Below are 19,503 nucleotides of genomic sequence, written 5' to 3'. Positions count from 1 at the left end.
GACGCAGATGCGCCGAAGATGACAAGCCAGAAAAACAAGACGAAGACGAGGGCGAAGCACAAGACGAAGAAGAGCAACCTCGTAATCGTCGACGTGTCCAAGTCATCCTCGCACGACCGAGTTCCTCCTCAGACGAGGAGGAGGACAACAAAGTCCGTGACTCGCACGAACACTCCAGCAAGCAACCAAGCGAGAACAGCGGACCGAAGGGGTCGTATGATTTGTGAAGCAAACTCAGGCGAAAGTCGCATACAATCGACTGCGTGCACAACTCTAAAGAAGATCTTCGCTCAGTCATTGAAGAGTCCATAGCTAAAAGAGTCGAAGAGTCCAGTATCCGACCCTACCTCAAGCCCCGAGTCGTCGATCTTCGCGATAAGCTCAACTCAAAATTTGAAGACCTCAGGATCAAGCTCAATCGATCCAAATGTTCTGACTTACGACGAAATCTGGAAGAAACGAAAGCCAAGACCGGCGACAAACACGAGCCTATCGTCGAGGACTTTTCCAACGATTTGAGGGTCCAATTATAGAGCAAACGAGTCGAGCACGCTCCTCTCTTAAACGTGATTATGGGAGGCTCGCCTCCTTGTGGCGACTCAGTCCGGTCGGTCAAAGATCATCGACGACAGGAAGTAACCTCGAAGAAATGGCCATCGAAACTCGAGAATGATCCCCAGATCACTTTCTCACCTGACGATGCCATCAGTGTCCACCTACCTCATAACGACCCTCTACTCATCGAAGTAGGAATCGCAAAGTACGACGTCGCCAAAGTCCTGATGGATACTGGCAGTTCAGTCGATCTGATCTTTCGAGATACACTCGATAAGATGGGAGTCGACCTGCGCGATATGAAGCCGTCGTCTCGCTCCCTCACAGGATTCAACGGGGCTTCTGAAAAAATGATCGGGACAATCAAACTCCCAGTCTACGCATGCGGGGTAACGCGCACAGTCAAGTTCTCTATCACCCGAACGAAGGCTCCATATAATGCGATCCTCGGGACCCCTTGGTTGCATTCGATGAAGGCAATATCATCGACCTATCATCAGTGCGTGAAGTTCCTCGGACCAAACGGTCAGGTGCTAACACTTCGAGGGGACCAACAGGCCGCACGCGACCTACTGATTACAACAGATTCAGCCCCAAAAGGACGAGATTCTAGAAGTCACACTTGACGACTCTGACCAAAGCAAGGTAGTTCGAGTCGGCGCATTCCTCTCCGAACAAAATGCAACGCGCGATCATCAACTTCCTGAAGCAAAACGCATCGACCTTCGCTTGGACGACCTCGGACATGAAGGGAATAGATCCCGCCATAACGTCCCATAAGTTAAATGTCGATCCAACCATCAAGCCCATTCGCCAAAAAAGACGCAAGCTTGGCCCCGAACGAAGCAAGGCCGTCAACGAGGAAGTAGAGCGACTGCTCGCAGCCGGTTAAATCGCAGAGGTGCGATATCCATAATGGTTAGCTAACCCGGTTGCCGTCAAGAAGAAAAACAGAAAATGGTGCGTCTGCGTCGATTTTACCGACCAAAACAAGGCATGCCCCAAAGACAGTTACCCGCTTCCGCATATCGATCGACTGGTCGAGTCGACTGCTGGAAACGAGCTCCTGACTTTCATGGACATCTTCTCAGGATACAATCAGATCATGATGCATCCAGATGATCGAGAGAAGACAACATTGATCACTGATAGGGGGACCTACTGCTACAAAGTAATGACATTCGGCCTAAAGAACGCCAGCGCGACTTACCAACGACTCATCAATTGAATGTTCGCCGATAAATTGGGGAACGCGATGGAGGTCTACATCGACGAACATGCTGGATAAGTCACTCCGCGCAGTCGACCACCTGAGCCATATGAAGGAGTGCTTCAAGACGCTGAACGAGTACGGGATGAAACTCAACCCGGTAAAATGCACTTTCGGCGTTACTGCAGGCAAATTTTGGGCTACATCGTCACCCAACGAGGAATCGAAGCAAATCCTAAGCAGATCACCGCAATACTCGACCTTCCCAGCCCGAAGAACAGCCGAGAAGTCCAGCGACTGACGGGGAGAATCGCAGCGTTAAACCGCTTCATCTCAAGATCTACGGACAAATGCCTCCCCTTTTACGAGCTATTGCGCGGGAACAAGCGTTTCGTCTGGGACGAAAAATGTGACGAAGCATTCGGACAGCTCAAGCAATATCTAACGACTCCTCCTGTACATTCCAAACCAGAAGCCGGTGATATACTCTCTCTCTATATCGCGGTGTCCTCTACCGCGGTCAGCAGCGTCCTCATCCGAGAAGATCGAGGCGAGCAGAAACCCATCTTTTACACAAGCAAATGAATGACCGACCCAGAGACTCGATACCCCACCCTTGAGAAAATGGCTCTTGTCGTTATCACGTCAGCAAGAAAGCTACGTCCTTACTCCCAATCGCACACGATCGAAGTACTGACGAATCAGCCCCTCCGCACCGTAATGCAAAATACCAATCAGTCCGAACGGCTATCAAAGTGGGCTATCGAGCTCAGTGAGCACGACATCGTGTTCAAAAACCAAACTGCTGAAAAATCTCAAGTCCTCGCCGATTTCCTAATCGAGCTCTCGCCGGAGAAAGAACAAGACCTGATCCTTCCAAGTTAAAACTGGATACTCCATGTCGATGGATCGTCAACAAACAAAGGATCGGGAGCAGGAGTCCAATTGCAATCACCGACATGAGATTTAATCAGACAGTCGTTCAGTTTCGGCTTCACAGCTTTGAACAATGAAGCGGAATACGAGTCATTGATCGCAGGACTGCTACTTGCTAAGGCGGTCAAAGCAAAGTGGCTCAGTGCATACTGTGACTCGCAACTCGTTACCAGTTAGTTTAATGGTGACTACGATGCCCGCAACGAACGAATGGACGTGTACCTTAAAGTCATTCAGGCACTCGCTAAGGATTTTGAATTCTTCGAACTCACCAAAGTCCACAGAGGTGAGAACGTGTGCGCCGACGCTCTCGCTGCCTTGGGCAGCAGGCTACGCGATCAAGTGAAATGAACTGTTCCAATCCACAAGATCGATAAACCGAGCATCGAGCTCCCACCTAGCGAAACGACCATCGTAGCGCCCATATCCGAAGCTGTCCCCATGGATGAAGACCCCACAGCGGATCGAACCGAAGCCGCCGACTGGAGGACAGAATTCATCGACTATCTTGTCGATGGTAAACTACCTCCCAAGAAATGGATCGCGAGACGACTCAAAACGCGGAGTGCTCACTACATCGTCTTAGATGGAGAACTCCATCGATGGACCGTGACCAAAGTACTCTTCAAGTGCATCCACGGCGAGGAAACACATCTTGTCATGGCCGAAACGCACGAAGGCGCCGTAGGGAATCACTCTGGAGGACGAGCACTCGCCCTGAAAGTCAAAATCCTCGGATTTTACTGGCCGACAATGAACGCAGACTGCAAGCGACTAATGCTAGCGACACGCCTCGACCCTATGCCGAGCTCTCGACCAATACTACGAACGATGACAGCGCCATACCCTTTCATGCGGTGGGGGATGGACATAATCGGCCCTATGCCGAGCTCTCGACATAAGCGCTTCGTCCTAGTCTTAACTGATTACTTCACAAAGTGGATCAAGGCGGAAGCTTTCGCCAACGTAACAGAAAAAGAAGTCCAACGCTTCATCTGGAAGAACATTATCTTTCGCCACGGCCTGCCTTACGAAATAGTGACTTACAACGGTTCTCAGTTCATATCAAACAAGTTTCAAGAATTCTGCGAAAGGTGGAGGATCCGACTCAACATATCAAGCCCGCGATACCCACAGAGCAACGGTCAAGACGAGGCATCCAACAAGATCATAATCGACGGATTGAAGAAACGCCTCGACTTGAAAAAGGGATGCTGGGCCGATGAACTCGACGGTGTTCTCTGGTCACATAAGACGACTCCTCGAAGAGCAACAAAATCGACTCCTTTCTCACTGACCCACGGAGTCGAAGCTATGGCTCCCGCCGAAGAGAACGTAACCAGCCTACATCGATCAAAAATGCCACAGAACGTCGAGCTTAACAATGACATGCTGCTCGACGCTTTGGACGCTATCGAAGAACGATGCGGCCAAGCGTTTCTCCGCATCAGAATTATCAGCATCAGATCGAGAACTACTACAACAAGAAGGTCAGGTCTCGACCTCTCGAGTTGGGTGACATAGTACTCCGCAAAGTGTTCGAAAACACTAAGGAGCTGAACGCATGCAAGGTTGGGACTAACTGGGAAGGACCATACAAAATCGCCCCAAGTCATCAAACCGGGTGTGTACCGACTACAGGCGTCGACCGGCAAACCAGTTCCCAGAGAATGGAACTCCATGCATCTCCGAAGATATTACTCTTGAGAGGATATCGAACAGTCGAGAAACCGAACTCACTGTCAGTTTTACTCAATCGAGCATCAAAATCAACGGGTGAATGACATTCAGTCACTTTCACCCGCAAAAAAAACGAGTGAATATGCGCACCCAATGCCACTTTCGCCCATCAAAAAGGAACTACGAATGGCTTGATCCTCTCCCGGAGGTACGTAGGCAGCTTTAACCGGTCCGACTATAACCAAAAAAAAAAAAGAAAACAAATCTTCTCAACGAGAGGGAGTACGAAATTGTTTTTGCGATGCTTACGCACGAGCATGACTCCGTCTCTCGAACTAACGTACTAGCACTCGCAGCCACTAGCGAACATGCCCTGATCAGACACGTGCTCGGGGGATTTTCGGTCATGTCACGGCTTCAGCCGATACGATCGAGACGATAACTTTCAGCCGTCTTATAATCCTTTAAAGTTGGGTTTGGCCAACCGAGTACTCTAGGATTACTTTAAATCGACTGAGAACCGCTGTCGCTAAAAAAACAGACGATTTTCTTCGAAGTCGAAAGTTTAAATGTTTCGATGAATCGAACTATCGGCACAACGCGTCTAAATTCGATAAACCGTCTGATCAATCTTCAGGTTTACTTCGAGATACCGACCATATTGCCAGATCAAAATCGTTAAAATCTAAAGTCTGAAACAAAATTCGGCGACTCATCGAAAAGCCCTTGGCAGTCCCGAGTCCAAGAGACCTCGTCTCACAGCTAAGGCGAACTCCGTTTGAAAAACTTCTAAGTCCAAAAACAATCACAAGGCATACTGAAGGTTCAAACGGAAATCAAAGCCACAAAATAAAACCAAAGGGGTTCAAAGTTACAACAACAAAAGCCTCACAGGGCTAAAAACGGAAATTTTAAGAGAAACAACAACAACACATATGATCAGTCTTCAGCACGATCAAGGACTCGTCCGATGACTTGAACTCCGAGCGGATCAGAGGCACCTCCGGTCCCATCTGTTGTCGAATCAGGCGGGTTCTCAACTCCATCAACGTTGCCTTGTTCCTTGGCTGAAGACTCCTCGAGATCCCCCTCTGCTCCTTGTGGATTACTCGCGGGAACCTTTTCATTTGACTTATCCCCGCCGTCTTCCTCAGCTGAAGAATCAGAAAGTTCGACCAGATCTTCAGGGTCCAGTCCTGTCCCATCCTCCCCCAGAGGAAGAGTCATATTCTCATCGCTAACCCCAAGTGTCGGAGTTGATAGCTCTTCTCTCACCACGAGGTTGACTGCGACTGGGGCCGGGCTTGAAGCGACTAGAGCGGTCGTCTGTTCAGAAGCGTCTTCGGTCCTCTCGATCCCGCAGACGTCGCCTCGTCCTTGGACGGAAGACCCCTCGAGGTCTCTTTCAGTTTGTTCGTTCGATCTCTCGATCGCATGATCACCCTGAGAACTCGTGGGAGTTTGGAGAATGGTCACGGTTCCAGCATCGATCAGATTTGTGTTTGACCCGTACGGGTCGATCGTGGCCAAAACGTTCTCGTTCAAGAAAGGAGACGGAAGATGAAGTGGAGATAAGCAAAGAAACTCTTCGGGAATCCAGCCAACAATTAAGCGATTAGCCTCTTCTTCGAACTCTTTCTCCTGCTCGACAAACAAGTCGATCGTTTCCTGCGGGATGTTGATCCCACTCTCCTTAAGCGCTTCGAGACACTTCTTCGTTCTGAAGGCCTGGCTCTGCAAGGATCTTGTCGTTTCGAAGTCACCACGACGTTTCTCGAGTTTCGAATCTTGGTAAAACGCTGGTTGCACTTGGCGATCATGGCCGTTTGAACGGGGACTCGCTCATGCGTGACCTCGTAACTCTGAGAGTCCCTTAGCCGATTGATTTCCTTCAGATGCCTTAAGGCCGTAGCGACCTTCTCCTTCTCCCAAGCAGTTTTCTCTTCCTCCAGAGGAGCCTTCTCTCGTTCGAGTCCTCAGATCTTCTCGCCGGCACTCATGACCTTGCCCTTCAGTTCCCCGAACTTCTTTGCAAACTTCTCCTTCTGAGCCTTTTTCTCTGCGAGTAAATGACTTTTCTCCGCCGCAGCCTTATCGATCGTCGCCTTAAATTCACTCGTTCTACGATTGAGAACCGTGTCCTTCACTCGCACGAGCTTGTCAGCTTGCTTCAGCTTGGAGATAGTCTCCTTGAGAGTCGTATCGTACATCTCGACGACGTAATTCATGCTCCCGTCACTCTGCACGAAGGAAAGAAAAGGTCAAAAGTAGAAACGAAGAGAGGGCGAGACAAGGAAAGTAATCCTCACCAGAATCTTTGTCCTCGCTGCGTCGACATAGGCATATTTGAAGATGAGGTCTTTAACCAGCGGCATGTCTTTTGCGCCACCTCAGATTTGGCGAACTAGTTCAGCACATTCCGTCGGGGCATAAGCGAGCGGTGTGTCGCCATCATACTTGAACTCTACATGGTCTGGGAATTTGATTCGAGTTTCCTTCGAGGCCGAACCGCTCGGCGAAGCCGCCGCTGGAGGAGATTTTTCGACAGAAGTAGGCGCGTCTCCCGCACGGGAAGATTTTTTCTTCCTCTCCAACGGAACGCTCGGGGAGTCGTCCAACTCGACGCTAGTCTGAGCCGCGACATTACGGTTAGACCTATCGAGAGCAACGAGCTCTCGACCCCCCCCCCTCCACGTGTCCTCTGGGATCCGATCGCTCCTCAACAGTCCTCTTCTTTTTCTTCTTCTTCTTCTTCTCTTTCTTCTTCTTCTTCTTTGGAGGTTCATCGGATTCAGTCCCAGTACGAGCCTCGACCGAAGTAGACGAACAAGGAGCGGACCTCTTCTTCTTATTATCGTCAGTCGCCGACGGTTCAGCTGTCTCTCGATCGGAAGATTCTTGCACAGGTTCTTACCTCGAAGGTTCGGTATTAACCGGGTCTTCAGTCAGTGCCGACGGGATTACGAGAGATAGAGGCCTAGAAGAAGTCGTCTCGCCAGGATTCATAGAGGGCGTCTTCTTCGCTCCGCTCAACTTTTTCTTGATTAAAGAACTTAAGTCTGGAAGCTCTTTCATTTCCCTTGCTGCGTTGATCACCTTCTGCTCGGTGCGAGTGAATATACAGAACCGCCGTTTGTTGCCAGTAATCAATGGTGGCAGGTCAGATCTCCAGTCTCCTGCGAAAGATCGTATATAATAAAACCCGTTAAAAGACTTACTCTTCGAGATCCTGTCGACGGCTCGCCGAATCCTCTCGACAGTGATATCCTTCCAACTTACTTGAGCAAGCGACGCGACAGCACGAGCGTTAGCTACGAAGTTTTCGGGATAGATGGATGTGTCCAGGTGGTCAACTGCAGTCAAACGTGAAACCGTCAAAAAGAAAAGAAGGGGGGGGGGCTGTCGATAAACTATCAACAATACTCTACCAAGTTCATGATTCCATAAAAATCGAAAGGAATCGCCGGGCGGCTCTTCGAAGGCGAAACTGTCAGACTTGACGTAAAAGTAGAAGCGCTGCCAGTTATTCGTCCTGTTGGTATGATCGATGATCACGTTGTAGTTAGGCCTCATCTGGATCGAGTACAACCCATCCCCCATCGACTTAAGGTACGTCAACTCTGAACGTCTGCACGCTCATCGACACATTGATCTCTGCTGCCGTCACCATCAAGGCAACTGAGACACGGAGCGAACCGTTTAAGAACTGGCTTATCGCTGCGTCACGACGTCTCGCATAGGATGTGACGAGTCGGGGAATTGGAAACCAGAGCTTGGTCTCGTTCTGAAAGTATGACTCGTATACACATTGAAATCCCACCGGAAGGGACCACAGTCTCTGGGCTTCCGTCGGAATCAGAAAAGTTACTCCGGCTCCTCCACATGCTCTTAGCAAAAGCTTCACGCTGCTAGGAGTCAAACGAGTCTTCTCAACGTTCTCCCATGGTTGTCCCTCCACGATCGGGGAACGTAACAGCTCCGGTGCCAACGCCGGGAGATCTTCGAAAATCCCTTCAGGATGGTAGCAGCACGGAACAAAATCAGGAGGAGAGATCTCTCTGTCACTTGCTCCACCTCGACCATCTCCACCGCCCGACGAATTTCTCAAAATCTAAGACTAAGAAGCTAGAGAGAGAAGGAGAGAGAAGGAGAGAGAAAATACCTGAGTCGGATGAAGAATGAAGAAAATGAAAGGCGAGAGAGATATTTATAAGGGGGGAGGCACGTCACGCCCCGAGGCTTCATCATTAGACCTAGATGGGCCCATTTAGGCGCGTGGAGCTCACCACGTCTTGCGACGATTCGACTTCTCGAGGTAAACCAAGACCGGTTTAGATCGAGATCGGCGTTCATGACCAAAACCAAGGAAAACCGTCGGTTCAGACCAAACCGACGAAATCACGGATCGCAAGCAAGCTGCTCGCATAGTCGAGGAGTCGAGTGATATCGCGAGTCCCAAACAATTGTCTTGCAAACCCTACTTCAAAATTCGCTGTCGGCTACACTACTCACCAGCGAACTGGGGGACTTACTGTTGGATATGGGCCTGACCCTCCCAAAAGGCCCACAAGATAATTGTTCTAACACTTGATCACAACAAAGAGACTCGGCTCATCGACTCGCGAGCTAGCGACCGGCTCGACTCTGGACTGCTTTTAGCCGACGAAGCGAGAACTGGAAGTAGTCGGCTCGATGACTCGAGTTAATGGCCCGACATCCCGGCCCAGCCGTCGAAGAGGTCCACTAGGTCAAGACGAATTAGGTCAACAAGGAGCCATCTATAAAAGGAGGGAGAGAGGCAACGATTGAGGGATCCGCAAATTATTACACTCGCTTACGGCTAGATCTAGGTTTTACACCCTGATTCTCTTCGTTCTTTCCCCCTTTTTGTAACATCATTTTGACTCTTTGATCTAATAAAACACGTCTTTGTCTTGACCCACCGAGGAGAACTCGTCTCTCTCTCTTTACTAGTTTGTCGACAGATCTCGGTTCAAACACTAGCCACGCTTGTTCACCAGAGAAGACTCGCCATGGAGTTTGAGAACATGTTTGTCTTCACTACAAAAAAAGTCTACATTGATAGCAGATTGTTATAGCACGTTTTACTGAACTGCTATCGTAGATGATCTAGAAATTTTTGTATTATACAATGGCGTTAAATAAATGCTACGATAGGATAAATGCTATGTTATCAGTAAGCGGAAACTAATTCCATCAGTACTCGGATGAAAATTGGGAAAGCGCCAAATAGATAATTTTTTCCCCTCGGTGTAATACTCAAAGTTAGAAAAAAATTAGTGTCCTATAGAGACTTAAAAAAAAGTGTTTACTCTCACTCCAAACACTGTTACCTTATCTCTTTCTCATCTTCTCCTTGTCCGATCAGCCACAGAACAACGAGATTGATAAGAGGAGGATGACCGAAAGTTGTGAACGGATCCAGGCTGAGTTGGGTCGGATCGAGGAAGAAACCCCGACGACTTTGGGTTGTCTCGCCGTAGATCTGGGTTGGGGCTCGAAAACGCTGGTGGCAGGAGTGAGATTATGTGGTGGAATTTTACAGGTATTCACCTTTGTCGGTCTTAGTTTTCAAATTATGGTTTTAGTTTAGAACACATACTCTTGCGGTGAGACTCTGTTCTATATTTGTTTCAGAATTTATTACCGGAGGAGTGGTCGTGACGTTGGTGGAAGGAGGTCGGTGAGGAGACAAGGGATTAGAGAAGTGGCGGGCTAATCAGAGATGCAAGTAGCAGGAGGAGGATGACGATGATGATTGATGAGAGAGCCGTCGATGCTGGTTCGTGAATCAGCGGTGGAGCAGCTCGAGGAGAGGCAAAACGATTGGGCTGACTCAAAGTCTGTGGTGGTTCTTGATTTCGTTTGTAACCTTGCTTTCGTTTCCGTTGATGCATTTGTTATTGTGCTTAGCAGCGATGAGAAGTCCAATACGCCGCTCAGGGTTTTGATTATTGGGTATGGGTTGCAATGTGTGATGCATATGTTTTGTGTTTGTGTTGAGTATCGTAAGAGAAGTAATAGGATTCAAATCTCTCCTTATTCTATGGAGGATCAATACTTAGAGAGTGGAAGCCAAAGGTATGTTCTTTATGCACATCACTTGTGATTGGGATGTGAATTTTGGCTAAAGTAGTGTTTCTGTAACCATTTGTAAAGCAGTTTTGCTAAGCATCTAGAGTATGCAGATACAATGTTCTCATTTATATGGTGGACCATTTGATTCTATTGGGTATCTTCTGGTGGCCAAGAGCTAACACAAGGATCACCTCACCTTTAATGGTTTGTTCTTTCCTTCTCTTGCACCTCTTAGACTGTCGGATTGTGTTTCAGTTGTTTATATTGGTTGCTTTGTTGTAGGTTTTGTATAGTGTTTCTTGGTATCAATGTGTTCTTTGTGGTTTTCTATGTTGCACTGGCTTGTGTGGTCGGCATTGCGGGTTGCTGCTGCTTCCATTGCATCATTGCAGTTCTATACGCAGTGGCAAAACATGTAACTTCTCATAAATTGTTGAACTTCCTACAGTCTGTGCATGCGTTTTTGTGTCAATTTTTAATTGATGTTCTCGACTCTTTGTCAGCTTCTTTTGAGTTGTTGAGGAAGGAACGTCAAAAAGTATTCCAGGAGACGCAAAAATCAAACCCAGACTTGCGTAAAAACGACTTCGATTTTACTGAGAAGCAAGTAGAAGTGATGAAGTCCAAACTCTCGGGAGTGAGGAAAGTAATGAGGCGGAGATGAGCAGCGGCGAGATAAACTAGAACTTTGTGATAGAATAAATTAGATCTTAAGACTTGTGATTGTTATATACTTATATTGCGAGATGATATTTATTTGTCAATTTACATGTAGCACTATTATTTATATATGAGCATTTGGTTGATTCTGAATTTTGATCAATAGATACATCTTCATATACGTTTCAAAAGAAAAATCTAACACTAATAATAATTTAGAAAAAAACAAAAATAATTTTTTTAGCTCAAGTTCTAAACCCTAAACATGCCCTGAACCCTAATTACATATCTCAAACACTATATCATAAATATAACTTTCAACAATAATAATAATAATATTTTAAACTTGAATTCAAAATCTTAAATACAAAACTCTAAATTTAATCATTTCTGAATTTTGATCTCAACCTATATATTTAATTCTAAATTCCAAAACCATAATTCTATTACTTTTGCAACGGATAGTGCTCAATTGGTGAAGATTGTGTCGGAACCAGAAGAGTGGCCAGCCTTTGCAAGCTATTTGGAAGACATAAAAGTTTTAAAGAGGAGTTTTAACAGCTCAGAGATCATTCATATACAACGGACACAGAACTTAAAGGCGGACAGTCTCGCACGCAGTGCAAGAAAGCAACCGTCGTTTGTCGTCCCTATGGATGCAGAGCTACCGGGGTAGTTCGCAGAGTCTACATGAGTCTGCTTTGTTTGCTGACAAAAAAAAAAAAAAAAAAACCATAATTCTATACCCTAAACTCTATTTCACAAACCATAATTCCATTTCATATACCCTAAATTCTAAGCCTAAACATATTCCCTACATCATAAATCTAAACATCAAATCTAATATTTTAAGTTAAACTCCAAATCTTAAAAGTAACAAGCGTAAACTTTATCTAATAAAATGTAAAGACATTTATCTTGACTCCAAACTCTGTTTTACAACATTTAAAACCATTGTTTATGTAAATTATAATAAAAAAATGGTTGTTTCTTATTGGTCCATTTAGACAAGGTGTGGATCACCCTTTTAAAAATCTTGTCCGTTGGTAGATGTTAATCTAACGGTTCAGGATCGTTACATTAGTATTATGTTTTTTGTTTTATTTTCTCTCTTTCCTCCTCTCATCTGTCGATCTCCATCTTCTCTTTCTCCCTTCCGTAGATCTGTTCTTCTCTTTTCTCGTATAATTTCTGTATCTCTTCTCCTCTGTTTTTTTTTCTCTCAAGAATCATAAGTTTTCTTCTCCGATCCATCATCCTCTTTCAGAATCGTGCCGAGTCGAAGGAACCAGGCCATTTCGTAAATGGCGAATCCAGAGCATGAAGATGGGATATGTTTACAAGTAAGTTTGTGTCTTTTTGTATTTGGATATTAGATCTGTGTGGATAATTCTTGTAACCGTGGTTCTTCTTCAACATTAAGGAGGCAAAGACTTGTCGGAGTGCCGGAGGAAGGCATAGAGGCGTCGGCGGATACGCACCGGAGTGATGTCAGAAGGAGGACGGAGACGTGACCTGAGCCGTTCCAGATAACCACAATGGTTCGGCCTCTCTCTCTTTCTATGCATCTCTCTCTCTCTCTATTGAATATGGTTATTGTTTTTGTAAAGGAAAGTGGAGGATGCAGCAGAAGCTTAACGTTGGAGGAGGCAAGGCGTGGTCTCCGCAGCGATGGTGCAAGGCGTGGTCTCCGCAGCGGTGGTTCAAGGTGGTCTGGTGGCAGTCACAGTTGTGGTGGTGCGGCGGAGAGAACATGACCTTTAGGGTTGATGGCGAGGAAGACAATTTTTTTAGGTTTAGGGTGTTTAGATTTGGTTTAGAAATGCAAACCGATTTTCATTTGTAAACAGATATTTATTTGTAAACCGATTTCAATTTATATATTATTATGTCGAAGATTTTAATTTGGTTTAGTGTAAACTAATTTTACTTGTAACCCGAATTGAATTAAATTAAATTAAATTAATTATTTTTAAATTTGATTTAATTTATGAGTTGTTTCTAAATTTAAAAAAAATATTTAAAATAGCATTATATATATATGCTATTGCAGAAAAACATATCATAGCAGGAAATATGAATCATAATCAGTTTATAACAAAAAACATCGTGTTATAATTAAGTTAATAACATCATCCAAGTAGTGCTATTGTATATCCAAGTAATGTTATCGTATCTGCACATTACGTAGCTAACAAAAAATGCTATCGTAGAGGAGGTACCTATGATGGCTGCCGTATACATAGCATTTATGAATTCGCTATCAAACATCTAATATAGCATAAAACCCGCGCTAACAATTTACATATTTCTTGCAGTGCTACGTCGCTTGAAAGATAGGACCGGTGGATTTATTTTCTTTCAAATGTTTAAACCATCCCTTTGTTTCTTGTTGCTAAAACTTCTAGGTCATGGTTTGTTACGACCTGGAACAGAGATCGTCTGAGTTTCTCTAGATGAGTAAGAATCTCATTCATATTTTGGAGTTTGTACAGAAGAAACTAAGCTTCAACATATATGCAGAGTCAACGGCTTTTGTCTTCACGTTCTCATATAAGCGAGCTCTGTATCTCTGATCATGTAAAAAGAGTGTGTGTGTGTGTGTAAGATGAATCAGTTACGCTTTTAAAAGTAGTACCGGGTACGGCTGGAGCTAAGCATCCAATTGTGCCCTCAAAGGCTGACGTAGAAGTTGTGCTGTGTAAAGTATAATAGAATATGATATATTATTGTGTTGTATTTGATATGAGAATACAATATGCAAATATATAGTGGTAACATTAACATAATGTTAACACTAGATAATGCTAACTTTCCTAAACACTTAATGTAAATATGCTAAAAATATCTTGTGATTAACTTGCTCTTCAAGTCTTTCCTTTTAATCTTGAGGGTCTTCATGGGTTTCACGGGCTTCACAATCTAGGTCTGTAAGATACATATCTTCCAGTCCAACATATCTCTAATACTCCCCCGCACGACAAACGTGGATGCAACAAATCTGCAATCACAAAGCAGACCACGTATGTCGTGGACACTACGTCGAAGAAAACAAACCAATAGATTTCTCCGGGTATAAACGTTGACTTGGATAATGAGAATACATCTCGTGGGCGCAACTGCAACTCCAAAAAAAATCGTCCTATCTTGGACAGTCCGTAACTTGGACTAAACAAATTGACCTAAAAACATGAGCATAACTAAAACTCCCATGTAATGGTTAAACTATAACCAACAAATCTCAAACTATGAGATATAACACAAGACATCTTTGAGAAATTCTAAACCGTAGAATAATCTCTTACAAAAAATATTCCAAACTATGGAAAAACAACACTGAGATATTCTAAACTATAGAATAAATCTCAGGAAAAGAATTAGCCCATGTGAAAGGCACAAACCGTTAACATTACTAAAATCCTCGAATTCTTTTGCACTGATCACCCGACGAAAACCCAAGAAAATAAATTAGATAAATAAAAAAACCAAAACCCTAATAAAAAAACAAAACCCAACTTCACGTGAATCAACGTCGTCATCCGGATCATCTTCACCGTCTTCATCGTCAACACCACCGATGAACGCCATCAAAGCTCTAAAATTATAATGCGGAAGTTTTAATTTCGATCCCAAAGATAAATGGAAGTAGCCGCTCCATAAAAACATGGCAGTCATGACTCTTCATGCCAGAGAACTTGTTGTTCTCTATATCAACACAATTAGCTAAGTCTGAAGCATAACCGTCGGGGAATTTAACTTCACATTTCACACATTCCAATAAACTTTTTTTCCCGGCTTCGTCTAATGTGTAGGGAGGAAATGGAGCTTGACCATCATCATCAACATGTAAGTGTGACCGATCACAAATCTCTGATATATCCAATCGTGACTGGATTGTGTCTTTCGATTTACCCTTCACATTCATAAGAGTATTCATGATGTTGTCAAAGAAATTCTTCTCAATATGCATCACATCAAGATTATGTCGAAGAATTAGATCCCTCCAGTATGGCAACTCCCAAAATATGCTTTCCTTGTGCCAATTATGGTACTTTCCATATCCAGGCTTCTTCTTTTCATGACCGTTTCCACCGCAAGAAGACGTTTTTGGTGGTTCAACACCTTTTAAATGTTCAGAATAAACTTGCTCACCAGTTAAAGAAACAGGTGGAAATTCATTTAAGGCGTGTTTTCCCTTCAAGAAATCCTTTTTATTCTTCCTTAGTGGATGATTACAAGGAAGAAATCTTCTGTGACAATCAAACCAACACGTCTTCCTTCCATTAGACAGATAAAAAGCCTTTGTATCTTCCATGCAAATTGGACATGCCAATTTACCATGGGCATATATATAGTGGTAACATTAACATAATGTTAACACTAGATAATGCTAACTTTCCTAAACACTTAATGTAAATATGCTAAGAATATCTTGTGATTAACTTGCTCTTCAAGTCTTTCCTTTTAGTCTTGAGGGTCTTCATGGGTTTCACGGGCTTCACAATCTAGGTCTGTAAGATACATATCTTCCAGTCCAACATATCTCTAATACTCCCCCGCACGACAAACGTGGATGCAACAAATCTGCAATCACAAAGCAGACCACGTATGTCGTGGACACTACGTCGAAGAAAACAAACCAATAGATTTCTCCGGGTATAAACGTTGACTTGGATAATGAGAATACATCTCGTGGGCGCAACTGCAACTCCAAAAAAAATCGTCCTATCTTGGACAGTCCGTAACTTGGACTAAACAAATTGACCTAAAAACATGAGCATAACTAAAACTCCCATGTAATGGTTAAGCTATAACCAACAAATCTCAAACTATGAGATATAACACAAGACATCTTTGAGAAATTCTAAACCGTAGAATAATCTCTTACAAAAAATATTCCAAACTATGGAAAAACAACACTGAGATATTCTAAACTATAGAATAAATCTCAGGAAAAGAATTAGCCCATGTGAAAGGCACAAACCGTTAACATTACTAAAACCCTCGAATTCTTTTGCACTGATCACCCGATTGAGTCGGTTGCCATGTTTCCATCAGGTAAATAGTCATTCAGCATTTGGCACACCGAATCCACACATTTTTCACTCATATTATAATCTGCCTTAGTTTGCAAGACTCGAGCAGCTAAGGATAACTTTGAGTGACCTTCACGACAACCATCATACAAGGGATTTTTTGTTCCTTCTAACAAATCATAAAACTTTTTTGAATGGTTGCATGCATCGTCTACTACATTCTGGTAACTACCATCCGGGTAACTACCACCCTGGTGATAATTGTCAGAACTCACATTATCACGAAAAGCATCATTTACCATATCAACATATATATCTTCAGTACCAACTTCTTCATTACCACTTAAATGTGTCGGGTCAACATGACTCGTTCCTAATGCCATATCAATTTCTTCTCCATGATTATACCAAACATAATAATCTTGCATGAATCCTCTACTATATATATGTTTCCAAATTTTTGACCCCGGAAGAAATTTATCGTTTTTGCAAACACTACATGGACAGAAAAATTTACCCCCGTTGCTTTGCGTGAGAGGCTGACTATTGGCAAATGTCATGAATTGATCCACCCCTGCTACGAATTCTTCCGAGAAATTTCCCGTCCGTTCATCGATCCTCTTGTACATCCAATCTCGAAAATTAGCATTGTTGTTATTTCCCGACATTGTAACACTTCAAACAATCTTTCTTTTTTTTTTGTCTTTCACGATTTTGTTTTTTGAAATTTGTTTCTACGGTTTATCAGCAGAAATGTGGGGAGACACCGTCTGTATCACATTGTAAATTGTCTGACTTATTAGCGACTAAAGACTGACTAACCAAAATATTAGGTACAATGACCAAAAATGTAAAAAACGTGCTGTGTACCGGTTTTAACCGACTGATTAACGACGAAATAATGACCACATACGCATAGTCGTTAATCGGTCGCTATTTACCGACTATAATGCGACTGAACATTTCCGACATGGTATTAGTCGCCAGACAGTCGTTATTTAGCGACTAAACTACGACTGGTTGTTGTAGTCGTTAATTTGCGTCTGTTCTGCGACCGTTTTTCTGCGTCGCCAATTAGTCGCCTAACAATCGTGTCATAGTCGTTATATTTTGCGACTACCTCTTCAGTCGCAACCCGTGGTCGGGAATCACGTGTTTTCTTGTAGTGTCTGCTCTGATACCATGTAAAGTATAATAGAATATAATATATTATTGTGTTATATTTGATAAGAGAATACAATATGCATATATATAGTGGTAACATTAACATAATGTTAACACTAGATAATGCTAACTTTCCTAAACACTTAATGTAAATATGCTAAGAATATCTTGTGATTAACTTGCTCTTCAAGTCTTTCCTTTTAGTCTTGAGGGTCTTCATGGGTTTCACGGGCTTCACAATCTAGGTCTGTAAGATACATATCTTCCAGTCCAACATATTTCTAATATGCTGATTCCTGAAACACCCGGATCAGTAATTTTTAGATGATACATTGAAAATTCTAAGTAAGGATCGAACATTGAGCAATTTTAAAAATTAAGTCAAAACTCTTACAGTAGTTTTATAGTCATATACTGTTTACGAACAGTTTTGGTGTTTTTTAATTAGTTTTGCTGAAGTTTGTTTCTGTTTTGAGTGCTGACTCAAGACCGTTTTGGTGTTCTTTGCTATTATTAACTCTAAGATTTAAGATTGTTTATGTTTTTTTGTTGATACCTCTTTTATCTTAAAATATTTTTTGGTGTGTATTTCATTGAAAGTTTAAAGTAATTTGTATAAAAATAACAAATTCTTTCAAACATGAATTTTAAAATTTTATTTAAAATTATATTATCGAATTTTAAAGTACTATTAAATTTAATGTTACTAAAAATATTTTAAGTTGTGAGTTTTATAAGTTTTTTAGTGCTACGTGGAGTTTTTTAGTTAAAATTAAAAATCTTTTATGATTTTAGGTGAGACTCTAAGTGGTATAACAAAATTCATATTAAATTCTTTAGTTCATCTAAAACTCATTAAGTTTTATCCCTTATATAAAAGAATGAGATATATGTAATATATAAAATGATTAGTCTTTTTGCAAAAAAAGAGTAAATAGTATTTCAAGAAACGAAAATTAATGTTTTATGGAGTGCGATGAACAAAATGTAACATTTATAAACTTGGTTCCATGTCAAAAAAAATGTAAAAACGTATAAAAATTCAATTGATACTTTAGCCATTCAGCTTAGTGACTACTAGCTAGCATGCCAAAAAGTGGCAATACAAACTTGAAGTATTGAATAAGAGATCGAGCGGGGACTGGAACAGAAGGAAAGACTGGAGACAAATTGAACAAACGACAAATAAAACGAGCAAGAAATTAATTCATCATGTCGCCTGAACAAATGGCAATTCCCTCAAGAAGCAGAGAAAGCCCACTAAATCTGTGTTGGGACACTTGTCTGAAACCAAGATCTGGTCTTCGACATAAAAACAACTGGACCCTAACCCCCGCGCGCCAGCGCGGATTTGAATTTTTGGTTTTTGGTTATTTATTTAATTAAATAATGTATTTGTAATATTTGATGTATTATATTGACCAAGTAAATAATTGTTTTTGCATCTTAAACCATCTATTACGATGAATATTCGATATCATATAAAAAATTGAACAAATAGACGTAATTAGAGAATTGTAGACGATATATAAAAACAATGGTTATTAATGTAAAATATGAAGAAATATTATATTATGACTTAGTATGGCATAAAAGATTATAAATTAGTTATACATGTTTAAAGAAAATAAAATGATTTTAAACTTCTATGAAAAATTTAACATATAAAAAATGGCGATGAATTAGTCATCAAATTGTAAATAATTTCATAATTTTATTAATAATAAATTATTTATAGTCTTTGTTTTTCATCAAGATAATTATTAAATGTCCATAACATTAATATATTAAAAGACCATATTATGAAAGCCCATGATGTAACCGTTTTTTTCGGGAAGTGTAACAAAAAAAATTACATTTAACTCTTCGTTTTGCTTAAGTTTGTGTCAGTAAAAGATTAAAAAAAATATCTCTATCTTTTTCAATGTTCAATTTGAAGCTTATTATGCCGAAATCATACGCAAATATAGGCAATTGGTTGTAATCTTTATATCTTTATATTCTTATAAATTTTAAATTTATTGTTTCCTCTTCTTCAAGCAAATCAATTACCGAAGTAATAGATCAATTGGTTGGAATCAAATATATTCTTATAATTAGTGTAATTATGGTTACAGTTTCTATATTTAATAGGTACATTAAAGATACGACATTGAAGATATT

The 19,503-nt window shown here is 42.1% G+C and overlaps 2 protein-coding genes and 1 long non-coding RNA gene across 6 annotated transcripts; all 3 read left to right on the top strand.

Annotated features, from left to right (window-relative positions):
• Positions 1 to 572: 572 nt before the first annotated feature.
• Positions 573 to 1,181, top strand: LOC106324459. Its single transcript, XM_013762422.1, has one exon. The coding sequence runs from the start codon at positions 573 to 575 to the stop codon at positions 1,179 to 1,181; it is 609 nt and encodes a 202-aa protein (XP_013617876.1).
• Positions 1,182 to 9,674: 8,493 nt separating this feature from the next.
• LOC106326581 (E3 ubiquitin-protein ligase At4g11680-like) lies at positions 9,675 to 11,305 on the top strand. Of its 4 annotated transcripts, XM_013764518.1 has the most exons (6): positions 9,680 to 9,947; positions 10,040 to 10,243; positions 10,319 to 10,483; positions 10,591 to 10,684; positions 10,763 to 10,895; positions 10,984 to 11,305. In XM_013764518.1, the coding sequence occupies exons 2-6, from the start codon at positions 10,164 to 10,166 to the stop codon at positions 11,142 to 11,144; spliced, it is 633 nt and encodes a 210-aa protein (XP_013619972.1). In that variant the 5' UTR covers positions 9,680 to 9,947; positions 10,040 to 10,163; the 3' UTR covers positions 11,145 to 11,305. The 4 variants fall into 4 exon arrangements, 3 of the variants coding, with proteins under 3 accessions (XP_013619972.1, XP_013619971.1, XP_013619970.1); XR_001267276.1 differs by having other exon boundaries at positions 9,675 to 9,947; positions 10,040 to 10,483; positions 10,562 to 10,684; XM_013764516.1 differs by having other exon boundaries at positions 9,682 to 9,947; positions 10,040 to 10,483.
• Positions 11,306 to 12,254: 949 nt separating this feature from the next.
• On the top strand, positions 12,255 to 13,044 carry LOC106326348. Its single transcript, XR_001267206.1, has 3 exons — positions 12,255 to 12,483; positions 12,564 to 12,681; positions 12,751 to 13,044. It is a non-coding gene; the product is annotated as an uncharacterized LOC106326348 (long non-coding RNA).
• The last annotated feature ends 6,459 nt before the right edge of the window (positions 13,045 to 19,503 follow it).

This window comes from Brassica oleracea, chromosome C2 (assembly GCF_000695525.1).
Source record: "Brassica oleracea var. oleracea cultivar TO1000 chromosome C2, BOL, whole genome shotgun sequence".
Taxonomy (NCBI): Eukaryota; Viridiplantae; Streptophyta; class Magnoliopsida; order Brassicales; family Brassicaceae; genus Brassica; species Brassica oleracea.
Note: the sequence above shows the minus strand (reverse complement) of the source record. Positions and strands in the feature narration are given on the sequence as shown.

Coding starts and splice junctions, on each gene's coding strand:
- LOC106324459 (XM_013762422.1), top strand. CDS start 573: ATGGGAGGCTCGCCTCCTTGTGGCGACTCAGTCCGGTCGGTCAAAGAT.
- LOC106326581 (XM_013764517.1), top strand. CDS start 10,164: ATGAGAGAGCCGTCGATGCTGGTTCGTGAATCAGCGGTGGAGCAGCTC. Junction 10,685..10,762: donor GGATCACCTCACCTTTAATG/GTTTGTTCTTTC, acceptor GCTTTGTTGTAG/GTTTTGTATAGTGTTTCTTG. Junction 10,896..10,983: donor TATACGCAGTGGCAAAACAT/GTAACTTCTCAT, acceptor ACTCTTTGTCAG/CTTCTTTTGAGTTGTTGAGG.